The sequence below is a fragment of the Rousettus aegyptiacus genome, unplaced genomic scaffold (assembly GCF_014176215.1).
Source record: "Rousettus aegyptiacus isolate mRouAeg1 unplaced genomic scaffold, mRouAeg1.p scaffold_m13_p_7, whole genome shotgun sequence".
NCBI lineage: Eukaryota > Metazoa > Chordata > Mammalia > Chiroptera > Pteropodidae > Rousettus > Rousettus aegyptiacus.
In genome coordinates this window covers 109083585-109103230 of record NW_023416310.1, presented here as the reverse complement: position 1 = coordinate 109103230, position 19646 = coordinate 109083585, and the positions used below count along the sequence as shown (strand labels likewise).

The following is a 19646-nucleotide window of genomic DNA, read 5'->3' as shown; positions in this document are numbered from 1 at the left end:
GCCTCAGAAGGGGGCAGTGTCACACTGTGAGGGCCATGGGGTGGGCCACGGGGAGGGACATGGGGAGGCAGGCCCTGAGGCCCTTTTAAGAGACTTAGCAGTATGGGCAGTTTCCAGTGATGCTGAGACGCTGCTGTCCTTTCTCCCATTCCCATAAGTGTGGGGTTGTCCCTGGAGGCTTTAGGACTCCTAAGCAGGGAACCAACTATCTTGGGTGTCAGTGAGCTGCACACTGTCACAAACACCAGTCTCCTGATACATTTTTTATTGGTTTTGGAAAATACAGCTTTTTTTTTTTTCACTAAAAAATATATTACTTATATTAACAAATAAAATAATAAACATCTAAAACTTTCCTCAGTTTTGATATTGATAGATTTGTTGCACAGGAACTTGAAGCTCTCTGGAGCCCATAATAGTTTAGGAGTTGAAGTGCTTGTGAGGCCAAATGGCTCCCAAGGAGAACCCGACTCACACAGGACATAAATCTAAAGTATCAAGCTTTAAACAAGGAGCAAAATGGTTTTGAGCAATGGACATCAAGACTTGTGGTTCATAAGCTAACAGCTATTGGTGCAAGTGGTAGAGATATATTCAGAGTTATGTACATATGTTGTATACACACACACATAGTGCTGCTAAATGAAAAAGATTTGGGAGATAAATAACAAAACCAAAAATCTAAATATTGCTGAATATTAGAGACACCTCTAAAACATAAGCATATAAAAAAGTTCGAAGAAAAAGAATAGGAAAATACAGAAATAGTAAATGGTGTTCACCAAAATAAAACCAATGCAGTTGTGTTACCAGTAAACAAAATTGGCTTTGTGGAGGAAATAACAACTAAAGTTCAGATGTCATTGAAAGGATTCAGTTCACCAGGAGCCATGAACTTCAAAGGAACAGCATGAAAGCTAACAGATGTTAAAATTCATCAAAAACAAAACAAAGACAAGCTCCATTCATTTAGACATTGTCTCTGAATAACTCAAGGGCCAAGAGAGAAAAAAAGCAAAATGGAAATTTTAAAATACTTAGAACTAAAATGTAACAAAAACATAGCCTGTCAACACCATGGGTTAAGTAAGGCTCAGAAAGGAGCCACTTTAGCAGCTTAGAGCTGAAGAGAAGAAAGACCAAAATGAAAAGCTCTCATACAATTTCAGAAGCTAGAAAAAGAAACATTGAACCAATACCAGGGACAGGTAAGGAATGAAAGAACAAGACAGAAGTTAATGAAACAGAGTCACAAGACACCAGAGAGGATAAATAAAACCATATGTCACTTCCTTGACAAACCTATGAAGACCAACCAAGAGAAAAGGCACAAATAGTCCACACTAGGAGTGTCAAGGTGGCACATTGCGAGTGCTGCACAGACTGAAAAGATAAGAGGATTCAAACTACGTTATAAGGCTACAGTCATCAAAACACCATACAACTGGCATAAAACAGACATATAGATTACTGGAACAGAACAGAGAGCTTGGAAATTTATCCCAAGGAAACTAAAACATTAATTTGAAAAGATATCTGCACACTTGTGTTCATAGCAACCAAGATACAGAAGCAACCTAAGTGTCCATTGACTGAAAAAAAGGAAAGCGTGTGTGTGTGTGCGCGCGCGTGCGCGCGCGCACACACACACACGCACACACACACACTGGAATATTACTCATCTGTTTAAAAAAGAGAGAGAAGATGGAAATTCTGCCATTTATGACAACATGGACGGACCTAGAGGGCATTATACTAAGTGAGATAGTCAGAAAGAAAAAGACAAATGCTTCATGGTATCACTTTTATGGTTGCCAGGGCTCAAGGGGATGGAGGAAAAGGCGAGATATTATTTAAAGGGTACAAACTTTCAGTTACAAGATGAAAACATTCTAAGGATCTATATACAGCAGGGTTAAAAAATATAAGAGGACATTTGCCAAAATTCATTGGATTGTATACTTTAAATCAATGTAGTTTACTGTATATCAACTCTACCTCAATATAGATTATTGTTAATAGTGTATTATGAACAATATTATTATAATAAAATTTTAAAACTTAGATGATATGGACAAATTCTTGGAAAACATAATCATTTCAATTCATATCCCAAAGAAATCAATAAATTTCAACAAGCATTCTCGATTTTTAATAAAGACTTAGGATGGCATGGGAAAAGCACCAAACCACCTACAGAAAAGAATCATTTATAATGTCACAATTTTTTCCATGCAATTTCATAAAGATGCCATTTTCAATTGTATCAAAATTCTTTTTAAGAACACATGGATAAATTTAGCAAATGACATGTAAGAACTTTAAAAAAAAGTATACGATTGTTGTGAAAGACATTAAAGTAGGATTAAATAAATGGAGAGATATGTGAAGTTCACAGGTTTGAAAATTCAATAACACTAAGATGGCAGGTCTCCCAACTCAACCTACAAATTCAACCCAGTGCTGATCAAAATGCTACTCCACATGTGCACAAGTGTGTGTGTGAACAGATCATAAGCCATCGGACTCTGAAAGTCACACAGATAAGCAAAGAGCCAAGAATAACCAAGATGCTATCTCAAGGTCTTGGCTTGCTATAGAGCCACACCAGTTCCTGAGACAGAACTCAGAACAGGGTGATCAATGCAAAGTAGCCCCAGTGTAGGGATGGACAGACAGGACATGTGCAATAGGACACAGGGACCAGAAACAGACCCACATGGGTAAACTGAGGGGGATGGGCAAGCCATATCTGCGGTATCCTCTTCTTACTGTAACTGGGGACTCTGTAGGCAAAGGCCCCACCCCAAGCCTGCCTATCAGTAGTGCTGTAAGGCCAGGGGTACCAAGAATGAAAACATGTACTATGACATGGGTCTTGGAGCCCCTCCCAGGGCAACGCAGGACCCACGAGGGGCCGCAAGTGTCACCCCACCTCATGGAACAGGTCAGTTCTCCACACACTGCTTTGCAAGTCTAAGGCAGTTCCTATCAGAGCCAGAAGCCGAGGTCAGCATAAAACCTTAAATGAGCTAAAGCCAACAGAGGCCCTGCAGACCCCACACTTGCAGTTGGCTCCCCGTGACCCAGTGAGGCCAGTGCTGGCCACTGCCCATCTGGACTCTGCGTCTTGCTGCACACTTCTTGTCTGTCCATCCTGCACTGGTGCCACGTTGTCTTATCACTTCCTGCAGTGCTCGCACACACATGTGCATGCCCTTTCTGGATGCTGCTGGGACCTACTTACTTCAACTCCACTTCATCTCTCTCTCTCTCCATCCACCTCTGTGGCACTGCATTTTATTCATAGAATTCAGCACTGGCATCTGACTCTACCCTCCCCACATATTATGTTTCCATGAATGGCTCTAGAGCTAAGTTTCTGTCCATCACTCTCGGCCACCGGACAAACAGAGCCTAGCTGGGTTACAAGATAGGCAGCTTCTGCAGCCATTTCTTCTTCAACTGTTTGTATTCATCCCTACATTGTGCAAATCTATAAGCACAGACCAGACTTGTGCTCCATCTCAAATTCTCCCTATTTCCTCTCCCACCTACAATTCCTCTCTAGGAATTGTCTGCTGCCCACCTAACTCTTTAGCAGTTCACTGCAAAGTAAGTTTCTGGAAAATGAGTCTTCATTTTCCTGAATTATATTTGACATGCACAGATATGTTCCTTTAGAGATAAGTCTAAGATGAAAACTTAGTTCATTGTCTTCTCCACTATATACTAGAAAATGTTGCTTATAATTATGTTTCGCCAATCAGATATTATTCTAAATCCGTGCTCTGATTTCTTGATACTTCAGACACTCTCTCTTCTTGATTGCCATTTCCAGTGTTTTATGCGATAACATCCACTATTGCATTAATGCAATGCATTTGAACACAAATCTTTACTGACTGGAAAAGTCTCTTATTTTCATAGTCAATTAATACAAATAAAGAAGTGCCAAATTGGTCAGTTCTAAAGTTTTATCAACATATAGTGTCTATCTAAAATTAGCAGTACTCATGATGAGAACTTCTAATGCATATCGACTTCGTTCTCTACTAGATTTCTAGCATCCTGCATGAGGCCTGCACTTAGATGATACTTAATATATTTGTAAGATTAATTAAATTAATGTTCACATCCTCAATTGAAATGCCAAAAGTAAAACAGACTTAAAAAGAATTTGTCAGTGAAGGTAGAAGAATTCACAATCACTTGCACAATAAAGTACCATGCTCTCAAGAAAAGAAAGGAAATGTCAACAGAAGTCATTGGCACAAATTCAATGCCAAAAGGAGTCCCCAGTTTGGGGTGTGATGAGGGGAGAGTACTTTATTCAGTTCAGAGTTCAGTTGTGAAACAGCTCAGTTATGATACAGCGCGGCTGTGGAATGGCCCGGCTCTGAGCCTCAGCAGCCCTCATACTTATGCTCCATATTGTAGCTAAGCCAGTGTTGCAGCTCCAGGTCTTCCACGAAAACGGGAAGCACACTTCACTGAGACAGAGGGTGATTTATATAGGCAAGAGTACCTGCCCCTGACCCCTGATTGGTCAATTTCTATGCTAATGAGGACTCCAAATCCCCAAATAGCACTATCCTTGGTCAAAATGGAGCCACTTTGATGGATCAGTGAAGATGCAGATGAGGATATAGCTTTGCAGCTCCGACTGGAGGACTGGACAGGGAAAGTCTTAGTCCTATTGGTCAAATTTTAATCCTTTCAGGGGTTGACTCAGGCGGCAAGAGCTAGTGCAGGAGGCTTGGCGGCCCAGTCTGTGGCTCTTCCCTGAAATGCAGTGTCGTTGAGGGAGCCCTGCAAACAATGGCTGCTACTGGATTCCAGTTATGAATTTGAGCCCAATCAACCACAAGGAGTCCTCTTTGGCAAGTATATTCTCCTTGGTGTCAATGGAAGGAAGGAAGAGAAAAAACAGCTAGGTTTCTTGAAGGCACAGTCAACCTTATTCTAAAAGGTATATAAAAAGGCACAGGCCCTGGAATAGCTAAACAGTCTAGACAAAGAAGAAAGTGGAAGAATCACACTACCCGACATTAAGGCTACTCTAATACTTACAGAAATCAAGACAGTGTTGTATGGCAGGGGTCAGATGCACAGAGATAAACAGAAAAAGAGAGAGAGAGAGAGAGAGAGCCACACAGATATGCACAACTGATTTTCAACAGGCATGCAAAAGCAACTCAGTGGAGGAGGGATCCTTTTCAACCAACAGTGCCAAAGCAACTACACATCCACAGGGAAAAAAGTGAATCATCTGTGGTTTGTAGGCACTTGGTAATTTGTTGAATGAATGGAGGGAAGGAAGAGGGGAGAGAGAGAAGGAAGAGGGAATAGTAAACATAGAATTCGGCAATCTTGACTTTTCATTGACTGGATCCCGGCTATCATTATTTTTCCAAATTTCTCATTTTGAGAGATCTCTAACATAAAACAAAATTTACTCAGAATTAATTCATTTTCCTACAAACCCTAATATGACCAAATGGAATCAATCTCATTTGAAAAGAAATTAAAGACACAGACTTCAAGTAGGTCAGGTGCCTAGACCACAGAGAATGCATGGGGCTCTCCCAGGGCCACCTCCCACCCCCGCTCACACACAGGCAGGCATCTGCCCAAGATGTTTGAAATTTAGACAACAAACTTACATGTGGAAATTAGAGACAGACAGCACCAAGTGCTGGTAAGGACGTGCTGTTGACAGGAGTGTCACTGCGGGAAAGTGCAGGCAGCTCCCCATACCCAGCTTTCCCTTACCAGTGGTCACAGGTCCACTTCTGGTCGTTGACCTGAACCCGATGAATGCCTGTGTCCACAAGGTCGCTTTACAGTGTGGAAATAAACGGAGACCACAGACAAGAATGGATATTTGCTCAGAGTTCGCTGCAGCAAGGGGTTTTGCCACCATCACTCACAAGAGACACTTAGAGGCCCTGTGGAAACAAGGAGGACTCAGGGGTGCTCTGATGGGGCTGGCAGCTGAATGGAAGTGGGCGTCCTAGATTGTCACTAGAGATGACAGCCTATTGTCCTACTAGGCTGACTTACAGCAGCCAACTTCCCGGGTGGGCTACTGGGGACGGTGGGCTGATTTCCTGGGCAGGTGGCTACAGGTTGTGGGTCAGAATTCTATTTTTGTGGCTGATCCAGCCACAGTCTGTTTGGATGTGGAGAGCTGCTTTCCTCTTAACAAACTGCAAACACCCCAGGGGCCCCTCCATAGGAGAAGTAGCTAAATGTGGTCCACATTTTCAACAGCAGTACTTGGCAACAAAGGACTGCACTAAGGACACGCAGCACTGAGGAGGCTCAAAGTAGTACCAAGAGGTCAGCCTCATCAAGGGCATGGCCCCAGGTCTGTACGCACATGAAGCTTCAGAACAGGGCAGTGCATCTGTGGTGGCTGGGGCACCATGACAGACTGGGAAGGGGCAGGAGAGTGCTGTCCTGGAGGAGATGGAATGAATGTTCCAGACCTCCCTGGGGTCTGGGTTACATGCTCCTATGCATTTCTAAATCCATCAAATAGCAGGATTTGTGCATTTCACTGAATGGAAATCTTACCTACAAGGAGAAAAAAGAACTATAAATGATAACCATTTAAATGAAAACCATAACACCTGACAAAGGTGTTTGTATGAGGGGCCAACATCTGCACTTGCTCATTTGGAAATAAGTCAAAAATAAGAAAGGCCGAGTGGGGTGAGAGGGTGGGGGGTTGACACCCAGAAGAGAATGGCCCCAGCTGCTCATTGAGAATCGGGAGTGTCCATGGGGTATTTACTGAAAAACTCTCACTTTCTCTGTTAAATGTCTTCATAGTAAAGTGTTAAAGGAAGCAGATCTTTTTTTTCACCCTCTTTAATTCCCTGCTCCCACTCCACTTCCACCCCTGACCTATGGATGTTGCCGTTTCCCCTTAAGAACTGGATCTCTGAAGGTGGGGCATCTCCTCCCACATGATGCGGCATGCATCCAGGGCCTTCTGGCACACCCGAGGCCTGGCACACCCAGGGCATGGTCTGTAGCTCCACTTGGGGCACAAACCCAGGACCTTCTGCATGTAAAACAGACATGCTAACCACTACACTATTGAGCCACCCTGAGAAAGCAGATCTAACAAGCATTACGCGGTGTAGGATTCCTGCAGGGCGTGTGACTCCCTGCACCCAGCACCCACTTGCCCATCACCCGCCTCCACTCGGCTCTCACACTGGCCTCTTAAAATGGGGTCTCCTTCCCACCCAGTCTCAGCCTCCCCACTCCATAATTTTTTTCAAACCTATTTATAAATGCTCCTCACACCAGTGCCAAGTAAAGAACACAGCACAACTGGCTGTGCGCCACCTACTGCTGGCCAGCACCCCGCCCACACCTCCAGCTGACCAAGGCACCAGAGCAGGGTCAAGAGGAAACCATCTCCCACTACCTACCTGGAAGATTTCTAGCAAAGCATTATTTGCCTAAAAAGAGAAAAGAACAAAGGAAACCCACCAGAAGTCCACCGACAGCCTACCTGAGTGAAGGGGGTGACATCCAGACTGGATGTCACCCAAATCATTCATAGTGACAACAGGGGTTCAAGCACTCATGATACACAAGGAAAAAATACAGGAGATGAAACCGTTAACTATTATACGTGGCAAAATCTCAGCTACACAAACAGCGCACAAACCTGGAAGAAAATGAGACACACTACACATTTGTAAATGAGCACTCTGAAAAATCAACGGCTGGGAAGGGGAGCATGGAGAATACAACAGGGAGGCAGGAGAGGGGCCCCTAGGAAGGCTGGGCACGGGAGGTGGGTACAGAGCCCCGATCTGAGCCCCTGTAGACCTTGGGCCCTTCCCACACCCACCACCCCGTTGATCTCAAAACATTTGGTTTTATTGCTCCTCTGAGGGTTTTTTAATTTTTTAATTTATTATTTTCCTTCTACTTTCTTTGAGTCTATTCTGTTATTTTAAGTTCTTAAGTTGAAGGCACAGCTGATTAATCTTCGGTCTTTTTTTTTTATGACTAAAGTTATAGTTACCTCTAGTAAATCTATCACAACTCAGGAGCGAAGAGATTTTGATAGGGGTTTGCTATGAATAACAAGTCACCTTTATCATTTTCATTACAGGAAATTCCAAGGGTTTTAAGAAGTTGGTGTCGGGAAGGACCACAAAGATCAAATACATCTATTATAAGTCACATCACAGATAAGAATGTCTTATTTTGCCTCATTCTTGAGTGAGTTTTGCTGGGCTGATAATTATTTTTCTCTCAGTCCATGGAGGATATTATTTACTTTCCTACTGTCTTCCACTGTCACTTTTGATAAATCGGATTTTTTTTTTTTTTAACATTTTCTCTCTACCTAAGTTTAAGATCTTCTGTCTTTGGAATTCTGTACTTTCACTAAATGGTGAGTAGGCAGTTTTTTATTTATACAGCTGGGGACCCACTGGACTTCCTGAGTCTAAGAATGACCACATCCATTAGTTCTGGAAGGTTCTCAGGCACTATTTCTGTGAATATTACTCCTGCCCCCATGCCCTTTCCCTTCTGTAATGCCACCTTAAGCCAATGTCACAGACCTTCTGGCTTGACCCGTCTGTTCACCTTGTTCATGTTTCCATCTCTCTGTGCTCGGTCTAGGACTATCTTTTCATTCTAGAGTCATTTCTTGCTTGACATCAGCCTCCCAATTCTTCAGAAAATATATCCATGAATTTTTTTGAAATATTTTATTTCTGTAAATTTGCTTCTGCAGTCTATTATTTGATTTTTTCAAATATATTAAATATACATTTAAAGTGTCTGGTGACTTTGCTATCTGAAATTTTATGGGCTTTTCTGCTGACCTTGTTTCTTTGGGGGCTAAATGAGTGTTTCTGGGTTTTTCGGTTTTTTAGCAACAAAGGTTTATTTATTCCTTAGAACCTTCTAAGGAATGGGTTTCCAAAGGCAGGCTTACTTACATGCACCACCAGGCTCCTAGAAACACTGCCACACAGGGCTTTCTTTTACTTTTAGCTATGGCCATCTATTAGTTTTAGAAATTTACTTTCTATAAAATGAACTAAAATAGGTATGAAAAGAGGCAAAGATCCTTCTGGGCACCTGCAGCAGTTCACAGATTATTTTAATGAAGTTGAAGGCAGATGTGAGGATGGGACCCACTGCCGCCAGGGGCAGCTGTAGTACCCCTACAGGCTGAGCCTTCTCCAAGTTTGTGAAGGTTGATGTGGTTTGTCAGTGTAGCAGCCATCTTCTGAAAGCACCAAGGTAGAACCTGGAAGGTGTATTTGGGTCTGAGCCAAATATTTTAAGGTCCCCATTAGGTTACCTGGAGAACCCTGGAAATGGTCATAGGAGGTCCCCGTGCTGAAAAGCGCCAAGGCCAGCGTCTGCTCTCACTCACAGCTTGCTCCTTCCACCAGCACTGATGTGCTGCAGACGCCAGTGCCCACTGAGAAGCCTGAGCACCCGCAGGACACAGCAGGTGCTGGCCCAAGAGCACCCAAGAAGGGTGGCCTGGCTTGCAAGGCTGGCCTCCAGGATCCAGTCACACAGATGCAGAGAAGTGGAACCCTACGCCATCTCAGCATCAGTGTACAGACCAGCCAGAGGGGCTGAAACTGCCACATCACATGTACTCGTGAATTATGAATTGTCTCCTACAGGTGGGGAGAAGTGACTGATGCAGTTTCCGGTTAATATATTACCTCTGTTACCCGATTTTCAGTAAAAGAGAACACAAGAAGAGGGTGCCAGAGGTAGAGCCGGGGACAGGTGGCTATTCTGGTCTTGGCCAAGTGGGACGGTCACTGTAGTGCCATCAGCACAAGGGCTCCTGAGTTTATGTGTTGTGAGAAATTCATTCCTGTCCAGAGGCTGACCTGCCTCAATCTCGTTCACCCCAGATGTGCCTCAGCACAGTAGAGCCTGGCCTGACCACCTGCTCTCAGTACTGGGGGACAGCACTGCCTGAGGGGTGCCTTGCCTTGTGTGGCTGGCTGGGGCCACACCCCCATCTCCCTCACTCTCAATGGCCCAGTCACTCTCTGGGCCCCCTTCCCTTCAGGTTCGCCCTATCTCCTCCTGGGGTGACTCCAAGCTGCATTTAGCTGAAGGTTCTGGGTGAGGTCTTGCTCCCCACCTGGCACCAGGATGCCTCCTTGTGGGCTTAGCCCTCTGCTTGGGGCGGGCCTTGGCTGCCTCCTTGCCCTGAGCCAATGACCACAGCTCAGAGCCCATAGGGCCCTGGTGCTCCCTCCCTGTCCCAGCCTCTAAGGCCTCTTACCTTACTGTCAGCCCAGCCAAGCCAGGAAATCTGACTAAAATATTTTAACTGGTGTGCTTGGCTGCTCAAGGGAGAGCTTCTCAATGTATCTTCTACCCAAAATCAAGTCCTGGCAACTTCCACCCCAAATGAAACCAGAATCCCATGAGGACCGCTTGTGGGTCAAACTTTAATAGTTGCTCTGGAGTACGAGCAGGTCACCCATAAACACAACATTCACACTGAGTCGAAGGATGGATGTCAGCAAGGTCTCCTTACCATGAAGGCACACCACATCATAAAACAGCAGCAGGAAATCAAGCCAAAGCCCTCCCTGCAGGCAGCCTGCCAAGCTCATGCAGGCTCCAAAAGGGGCTGCCAGGACACCACAGCCAGACGGTGCGGTGCCACCATGAAGAGGTCCAGGGCTCCACAGCTGGCGCCGAGCGCATGGGTGTACCTGGAGAACCTTGTGTGGTGCTTAGGGGCGGTGAGTGCCTCCACGCACATACACCACCATGATACCACTGCACACAATTCCCGCCCTGAGAACTGCCCCAAACCCATACGGAAGACAATTTCCAGAGCCACCTACCCCTTGCCAACCAGAGGCTGTACTGCCTCGGTCCCAGGCCTGCCCCAGAGCAGGCTGAGTAGTACAGGTGGCAGGGAAGGCTCAGGAGCACAGCTCCTCTCTCCTATCCTTGCCTGATGGACAAACAGCCTCTAGACCAACATGGTTTAAGACCTTGTCCAGGGTGTGATAGAGGCTAGGACTTAGCTCAGCACAGAGGTAGGCACAGGGCTGGCTCCTGCTCCCCCTGGCACAGACCAGTGTCTCTGTAGAAGCATGGTGGGCTTTCTGGAAAGGCCTGGAGCAGCAATGTGCCTACTGCACTCACAGTCCCAAGAGCCCCATGTATACTCGAGGACCTTCCAAGAGGGTGTGCATTCCACAGGGCAACCCTGGGAAGTGGGAGCCAGCCTGCAGGTGTGCAGAGAGAGAAGCCCTCGGTGGAAGCGCAGGGATGTCCAGGCTACTTGGTGGTTGTGGGCCACCAGTCAGGCACAGATGCAGTCAGAGCCACCCGGCCACTCTCGGCAGTTCTGATATGCAAAGGGCCCTTGATTTTCTCTGAATGCAGCAAGGCTAGCCCCACGTCCCCCTGGCCGGCTCTGTATTTGCCAGCTGCCTGTCCAGACTCAGTGAGCACTGTAGTGCCAGGGGCGATGCCGTTGGCAGGAAGGGGACCCGAGAGCTGCACCGGAAAGAGGCGCTTGCGGATGACACCCATGTGGTGGGTGCGGGCTGTCAGCTCCTGGCCTATGTAGCAGCCCTTGGTGAAGCTGACGCCGTTCATGAAGGCCAGGTTGGACTCCAGGGGCAGGGCCACTCCTGGGGGCAGGTCGTGGACTCCCTCAGGAACGCCTGTAGGGTAGGAGGGGAGAAGCTTGGTGAGGGCTGAGGTGTCCTCCAGAGCCAGGGCTCAGCCAAGGAGAGTGGTGCAGCCCAACACATCTCCATAGTTACCTACCCTCTGCCCCCTGCTTTGGTCCCCTGGTGAACAGCTGTCTGGCCCTCATCCCACCTGCTAGAGATGGTACCTTGCCTGACCAGAGCCCTGCTCTCTCCAGTGGCTCTTCCCAGTGCCTCTCTAGGGTCTGGCCCTGCATTCCCACCCTCCCATCCAGCCCCTGCCCTCCCTAACCCTTCTGCCTGGCGCCCGTACCTTGCAGGTACCGATGCCGGTGATAATCCTGGAGGTCCCCGAGCTGGCCCCCAGGCACCAGGGTAGAGCCCTTGTCCTGAGCAAGGAGCCGCCAGCCCATGCGAGCAGTGCGGGGGTCGCGGGTGAGTATGGCAGTACTCTTGTGCTCCTGCAGCAGTGTGGCCCCACTGGCCCCCTCTGGGTCACAGGACAGCACAGCCCAAACGTGCAGCTCAGGGCATGGCTCCACCGTGACCTTCCGCCGGATCTTGTGCAGCACCAGGTGCTTCTGCAGCGCGTCCAGCACTGAGCTGTCACACTCCAGGAGGAAGGCGGGCTCCTGGTCAGCGTGCTGGGGGACCCTGTGGGAGAAGGCAGCAGCACACGTTGGGGCACACCATAGGACCAGTAAGCAGAGCTGGGCCTCGGACCCTCCTGCCTCCACTATTACTGAGCAGCACAGTATACACAGGAGACCCCTCAGCCACCACGAGAACCCGCCCCCACATGGCCATGTGCATGCCAAGGGGTGGGCCCAGGGACCACAGTGGCAACAGGTACTCAAGGTGAGGCAGAAAGGAGCCAACGTCCACCCTGAATTCAGAACCTGCCGCCTCCAGCCCTGGAGCCACCCAGAAGTCAGGGTCCTAGGCACAGCCAGAAGGGGCGCACATGAATTTTAGGAGGGGCACTCTGGAGCTGGAAAGTACGAAGGGGCCAGTGAGGCCACACCTAACAACGACCACTTTCGCCTCCCAAAGGCCGCCCAGAACCACCCCAAGCCCATGTCCACCTGAATGACCCCAAGATTCTGATGTGGTGACCAGATAAAGTGCAAAGGTCCTTCAGTCAGGTAAGAACAGAGAGGCTAATGCAGTTAGACGTAGCTGGGGGGCTGGGGCCAGATGGAGTGGTCCGGCTGGGATGAGGACACCCAACAATATGAAAACAAACAACTGGACTTAAAAATGGGCCAAAGATTTTGACAGACACCTCACTAAAGAAGACATACACAGATGAGCACATGAAAAGATACTCCCCATATGTCCTCAGGGAAATGCAAATTAAAATAATGAGCTATCACTATACACCTACTAGAATGGTCAACACCCGTAACACTGACATCACCAAATGTGGGCAAGGAGGTGGAGCAAAAGGACCTCTCAGCTACTGCTGGTGGGCATGCAAAATGCTGTTGCCACTTTGGAAGAGTTAAGCAGTTTCTTACAGAACAAACTCTTACGACATGACCCAGCAATTGGTCGGTCTCCTTGGTGCTGACCCAAAGGAGCTGAAAATGTACATCCACACGAAAACTTGCACACGGATGTTTACACTTGCTACACTTGCTTTATCCATAATTGCTGAAACTTGGGAGTCACCAAGATATCCTTTTGATAGGTGAGTGAATAAACTGTGCTGCATCCATTTGATGGAATATTACTCAGCACTAAGAGGAAATCAGCCATCAAGCAATGAAAAGACAGAGTAACCATAGCTGTGTGTTACTAAGTGAACGAGGAGACCACACACTGGATGATTCCAACTGCCTGCCATTCTGAAAAAGGCAAGAACTATGGAGACAATAAAAGACCCATGGCTGCCGGCGGTTGTGGGGTGGGGAGGGGAGGGATGACTAGGCGGAACACGGAGGATGCTCAGGGCAGTGAGACTACTCTGTTCAGACCACAGTGGTGGATCTATGTCAGTAATTTGTCCTAACCCACAGAAGGTACAGCGCCAAAAGTGACCCTAATGTACACTATGGACTCTGGATGGTGATGTGTCCGTGCTCAGACAAATGCACCACTCTGGGAGAGGATACTGATCATGGGGGGAAGCCATGTGTGTAAGAAATTTCTGTACTTTCCTCTGAATTATGCTGTGAACCTAAAACTGCTTTAAAAAGTGTGAAAATGAGTAAAAACATCATTAAAATAGGAATCGTGAAACTCTGAAGGGGGAGCTCTCACACACTGCCACCCACTGTCCTTTGCAGACTCCAGCAGGAAGAAGCTTACTTTACATGCCCCATCAGGAAGATTTTCTCCTTGTCCAGATACAGCCCAGCCAATGAGAAACCACCAAACTCTAGCTCTCATCCAAGGAATCTCTGCTCACAACAGCCCCTCCAACTCCCTCTTTTCCTCCATAAAAGCAGTTCCTGTCCTCTGTTCTCAGGAGTCACCATGGTTTGCAAGTCCCTAATTGCAATTCCTCTGCTAGTCCCGAATAAACTCATTTTGCTGGAAAAATAAGAGGCTATTTTATTTTTAAGGTTGACGTAACTCTACAAGCAAAAAGTTGCATCTGAGAGAAGGTACTGCATCCAGGACACAAGAACAGGGCGCTCTGTGGAAGGAATAACTCAAGAATGGGAAATTAGAAGCATGAGAGTTAAAATGAAAAATTCAAGAGAAAGGATGCAGAGAAAACACTCAACAGGGAGCAAGCACAGAGGAAGCCAGAAAGCACACAAGCCTCTGGGCGGTGGTCACACCCAGTGCTGCACTCTGCCCAGAGAGCAGACCCCAGAAAGATGGGACACAGGTAAACAGCAACAGCAACCAAGTGGGGAAGGAGCTTATCAACCAACCCCGTGAACTAACCAGAGGGGTCAGACTAGAAAAGACATGTCAGGCAGGGAACAAGGAGAGTCCCCAGTGCCCCTACACCACAGAACAGAACTAGGAGATGAACTTGGACATCGCCTATCAAACCCCCAGGCGGAAGGTGTCTTTAACTCCTCCCTCTTCTCACTGCTGAGGAGAAGTGAGACCACTGCCTCTGTGGTGTCTGACAGAATGAAAACCCATCCCACCCCTCCCTGCTGAGGACTTTGTATTGGAATCTCAGAAGAGAAACAAGGGTCAGGGGACATCATCATAATGGCCCCCAGTTCCCTCAGCACACTGAACAGCGAGTGGCACCACGATACACTATTCTCAGGAATTAGCCAGGAAAGAATAACCAACTCATCTCTAGGACAAATCAGGGCACACACAACATCTGCAGAGAGTGCCAAGTGCGTGTACTGGGCCAGGAAATACTAGTGCAGCATATGTGCAATGACATTCGGACCAGAGGGACAGTGTGAAGAGAAAACAACCAAGAACCAAAAAGATACTGCTTTCCACTGTAGAATGACTTATAATATAAACTCGTTGTAACAAGAACACAAAGGCAAAGAGCTTAAAGGCACACTGCAGATACAGCAAGGAAACTGGGGATCAAAATATCACAATGGTGATAAATTAAAAACAGTAATAAGCAGAACAGGTGCTAGTGAAAATTATTGACAGAGGGCTCAAGATAATTAAAGAATGCAGGTTTTAAGATAAAGAAATTAAACCAACTAGATGAAGCTAAAAGATATATGAGGCACAGTGACCACGGCATCTCTGAAACAAGGGACATAGCACAAGTCACAATTGTTTTCTGCAGAGGGTCAGATTGTAAGACAACTTGGGCTGGGGCCACACTGCCTATCACAAATCTGCTATTGGACTGACTGCAAAGTAGGCCCAGGCAGTATGCAAACAAGTGGGAATGGCAGCGTTCCAGTAAAATATTTACAAAAGGCAGGTGGCGACTGCCTTACTGACCCGTTCCACAGTCACAGCACCCACCGAGCACCAGGCAACACGATAGGAAAGAAGCTGCAAAATAATCATTGATGAAAAGCCCCTAAGAGCTTTCAGGGAATGAAACAAGAAGGCATGAGACCTCTCAACAGAAATACTGGTGCAGGAAGACAGGCCACAGCTTCGTAACTCTCAGTGAAAATTTTCCACCTGGAGTTTTATCCTAGCCAAACTATCAGGAAGACCATTTGCAGAGCTATAAGGAGTCCAAGTCCACTTACAGTATCCCACCTCTCAATAAGTCCCTAAAGAACGTGCTCCTACAGATGCAGGAGTCAACTAAGAAAGATACAGATGCATCCACATCAGGAGGGGGACATGGGAGTTCCCAGGGGTGCAGGCCTAGAGGACTGGTCAGAGAGGAGCGGCCCAGCATGGCTTCCAATACATGGCCTGGAATTGCACGAGAGGGCATGGCCCTGTGACCATCACATTTGCCATGATAATCTCAACACAGGCTGATGTAAAACACCAAACACGGATCTCGCTGGACATGGGTTGATTGGGGAGGGAAATGCAGAAGACACTGTAGAACTCGTGGCACAAGCCGGTCACGCAGAGGCTGTTCCCTGCAGTCATGGCTTCAGAAGCCTCTGACCCCTGTTCTGTGCAGTGGACAAGACAAGTCGAGTAACGCAAGGCTGAGCCGGAGCAGAGGTCAGGCGCAGGGAAATCCAGAACTCCACCACAGGTGCCATTTACAGGCCCGTCCCTGGGTATCCTTCTGCCTACTAAGGAGCCCTGCCCCAGTGACCTCCTCCAGGGTGCCCTCCCATCCTCGGGTGGCCTCCCTGGATGCCCAACCCACGCGTCCCTCTCCAAATGCCTTACCGGTGTGGTCTTCCGCGCGGTGGTCTCCACCAGGGTGGCCCCCCCTCTGGGTGACCCTCCCATCCTCAGGTGCCCTCTCCCTGGGTACTCCCTCATCCTAGCTCCCCACGCCTCCCTTGGGTGCCCCGCCTCTCCACCCTCCAACAACCCTCCCCCCCCACACACACACACGGTAGGTCCCCTTCTAGCAGACTCCTGGGCGCGCGCCCTCACCCGTAAAAAATGACGTCATAGAGCGTGCGTCCCTGGACGTTGAGAAAGTGGGCATAGACCGCGCGTACCAGAGGCGGGGCCGCATCCGCCGCAGGACCCGGAAGCGGTAGCTCATTGGTCAGCAGCCCCAGGAGAAACGGGGCCGAGTCCGGCCCGCGCACGCGCACCAGGGCGCGCTGTCTCAGCGAGAAGCAGGCCCAGGCTGCGCCGCCTGCACGGTCGCCGTCCTGACGGCCCGACCCGTGGGCCAGGCGGTGCCTTGGGGCAGCGCGCAGCCGCCAGCACCAGGCCGAGCCGCCACGCCCCGGAGCTGCGCCCCGGAGCAGTGTCGTGGCCGCCATCTTACGCACGAGTGAGGCAACGGGAAGGGGTGACCCGGGCAGCGGGCGGGTACCACAGCGACCCCTCGCGGCGGGCGGGCAAAGCGTATGCCTGGGCGGAATCGGGGTGGAACCTGTGTGCTGGAGGTGTAGGTGAGGCGGGGCCTTGCACTGTCCGTCAACTCCACGCCGCCCCACCTGTCCCCTGGACTGGATCCTGGTCCAGGCTCTGGGCGCGCCTGCCGTGCTCTGCTGGTGGGTTTTCAGAGCAGTTTCTGCTTGCTTATTGCGGTCTTAGTGCTATTCATGTGCACAGTTCTGGAGCATTAAGCGCATTCCCACTGTTGTGCAGCCATCCCCACCATCCAGCACTTTCTCCTCTTCCCAAAGTGACCCCCCCACACACCCATCGGACTGGCAACTCGGCTTCTCCCCAGCTCCTGGAATCCCCTCTTCCACTCCTCTCTATTTCTGTGAACCTGACTCCTTTTGTGACTGCGGATGCCAGTGCCCACAGTGTTCTCCAGGCTCATTCAGTGTGTCGGGATTTCCTTCCTTTGTAAAGCTGAATAACATCCCCTTACGTTGTTTACCCATTCACATGTGGATGGACATGGAGGTTGTCTCCACCCCTTGGCTATTGTGAATGTACTATTGTGGACACGAGTGCGCAGATTCTCTTCAAGTTCCTGCTTTCAGTTCCTTTTGACATTGTGTAAGGAAACCCACTGCTCTGTGCCCTTTACTCTCACATTCCCTTCACTTCTGACACTTCTGATCACCAAATGTGCATGTTTAAGGGGTCATTCCACACATCAATCAGTTCTGTGAAGCCAGCTGGGTGTCCCACAATTTAAGTCGATTCTGACCCTACCTGCCTGTAGATAGCCTCAGACCCCACAGGTAAAGAACTCAGTCTTACAAGACTGCCCCCACTTCAGACACTAATCACAAGTCCAGATTGTCACTTGTTCTTATAATGGAGGTTCCCACAACCCCCTCTTTGGGTTTAATTTGCTAGAGTGGCTCACAGAACTCACGGGCTTATTATAAAGGATATAACTCAGGAACAGCCAGATGGAAGAGATGCACAGGGCAAGGTATGGGGGAAGGGACAAGGGGCTTCTATGCCCTCACTGAGCCCACCACTTTTTCCGCATCTCCACATGTTTACCAACCTAGAAGCTCTCCAAACCTCATCCTTTTGGGTGTTTACAGCGGCTTCATTACACAAGCATGATTGATTAAATCACTGGCCATTGGTGACTGATTCAACCTCCACCCCCTTTTCCATCCCCAGAGGTCAGGGGATGGGACTGAAAGTTCCAACCCTCTAATCACTGCTTGGTTTCCATGGCAACCAGCCCCTTTCCTTAGAGACGTTCCAAAGTCACCTTATTCACATAACAAAAGACACCTTTATGGTTCTCATCACAGGAAATTCCAAGGGTTTTAGGATCTGTGCCAGCAACAGTACGAGACCCAATATATATTTCTTATTATAAATCATAGTATCATAGGTATATACCCATAGTGGAATTGCCGGGTCAGATGGTAATTCTACATGTAATTTTTCTAGAAATCTCCATATTGTTTTTCCTAAGTGTCCCATTCGGCTCAGGCTGTGTAACAAACACTACAGGCTAGGCGGCTTAAACAACAGACGTTCATTTTCTCACAGCCCTGGAAGCTGGAAGTTCCAAATCAGGGTGCTGTCAGAGCAGGTTTCTGGTGGGGCCTCTCTCTTCAGTGTGCAGATGGTGCCTCCTTATGGTGTCTCTTCTTATAAGGACACAAGTCCTATGGGATCAGGGCCCCACTTTTATCACCTCACTTAACCTTAAATAACCTCCTAGTGGCTCATCTCCAGATACAAAGACACTGGGGCTTAGAGCTTCTGAACAACCTAGGTGACGCCATCTTAGGTATAAGACTCCATCTTAAGCACAGGCCAGTTCCCGGAAAAGCCACAGATAGCGAGATGATAACCCCACCCTAGACTCAGCTAATCAGAGCAACTGTGGAAAGTAACTCTCCAAATTCCCCGCCTTGTTCCTTGGCACCATCACCCAGCCAATCCTGCTAAGAGACAAGTTTGTTGTACCAGTCCTGTAACGCCAAGACATCTCTCCCCATGCTTATGATTTTCCCCTTCAAATACCCCTGAAGCCCCATGTTTGAGATCGCCTCCTACTCACTGCTGCGTCAGTGTGCGGAGTGTGGTCCGGACTCGAGTCTGAAATAGACTCCCTCTTGCTCTTGCATCGGTGTCGGCTTCTTGGTGGTTCGTGGAGATACACGTCGGGGCATAACACTTCCACATGTGGATATTGAGGGACACAATTCAGCCCTTAACACCAAGCACAGTGTTTGAACCCTGCTTCCCCATCAGCTGTCATCCCCAGTTGTTTGCTTCCCTTTAAAGAAAACTGAGAGCCTATGTACTGGCTCTTAACCCACTGTCTCTGAAACCCACCCCTGCTCTCCCCAGGAAACTGCAAGGTGGCAAATTGAAACTGGCCACAGACCCCCACATCCCTTTCTGTGTTTTATCCCTGCCTGCTTTCGTGATCTGGCAGGACTAGGCTCCGTGGATCACCATCACTCCTGCCCCAATCCACTGGTCAGAGCCCTTCAG

At 48.3% G+C, this 19646-nt stretch overlaps 1 protein-coding gene across 2 annotated transcripts; it reads right to left on the bottom strand.

Annotated features, from left to right (window-relative positions):
* Positions 1–10454: 10454 nt before the first annotated feature.
* On the bottom strand, positions 10455–19346 carry IBA57 (iron-sulfur cluster assembly factor IBA57). Of its 2 annotated transcripts, none has more exons than XM_036224752.1 (3): positions 19207–19346; positions 12022–12362; positions 10455–11720 (listed from the first exon to the last, which is right to left on the bottom strand). In XM_036224752.1, exons 1-3 carry the CDS (start codon positions 19329–19331, stop codon positions 11329–11331), a joined length of 858 nt encoding a protein of 285 aa, XP_036080645.1. In that variant the 5' UTR covers positions 19332–19346; the 3' UTR covers positions 10455–11328. The 2 variants fall into 2 exon arrangements, with proteins under 2 accessions (XP_036080645.1, XP_015997749.2); XM_016142263.2 differs by lacking the exon at positions 19207–19346 and adding an exon at positions 16689–17029.
* Between the last annotated feature and the right edge of the window lie 300 nt (positions 19347–19646).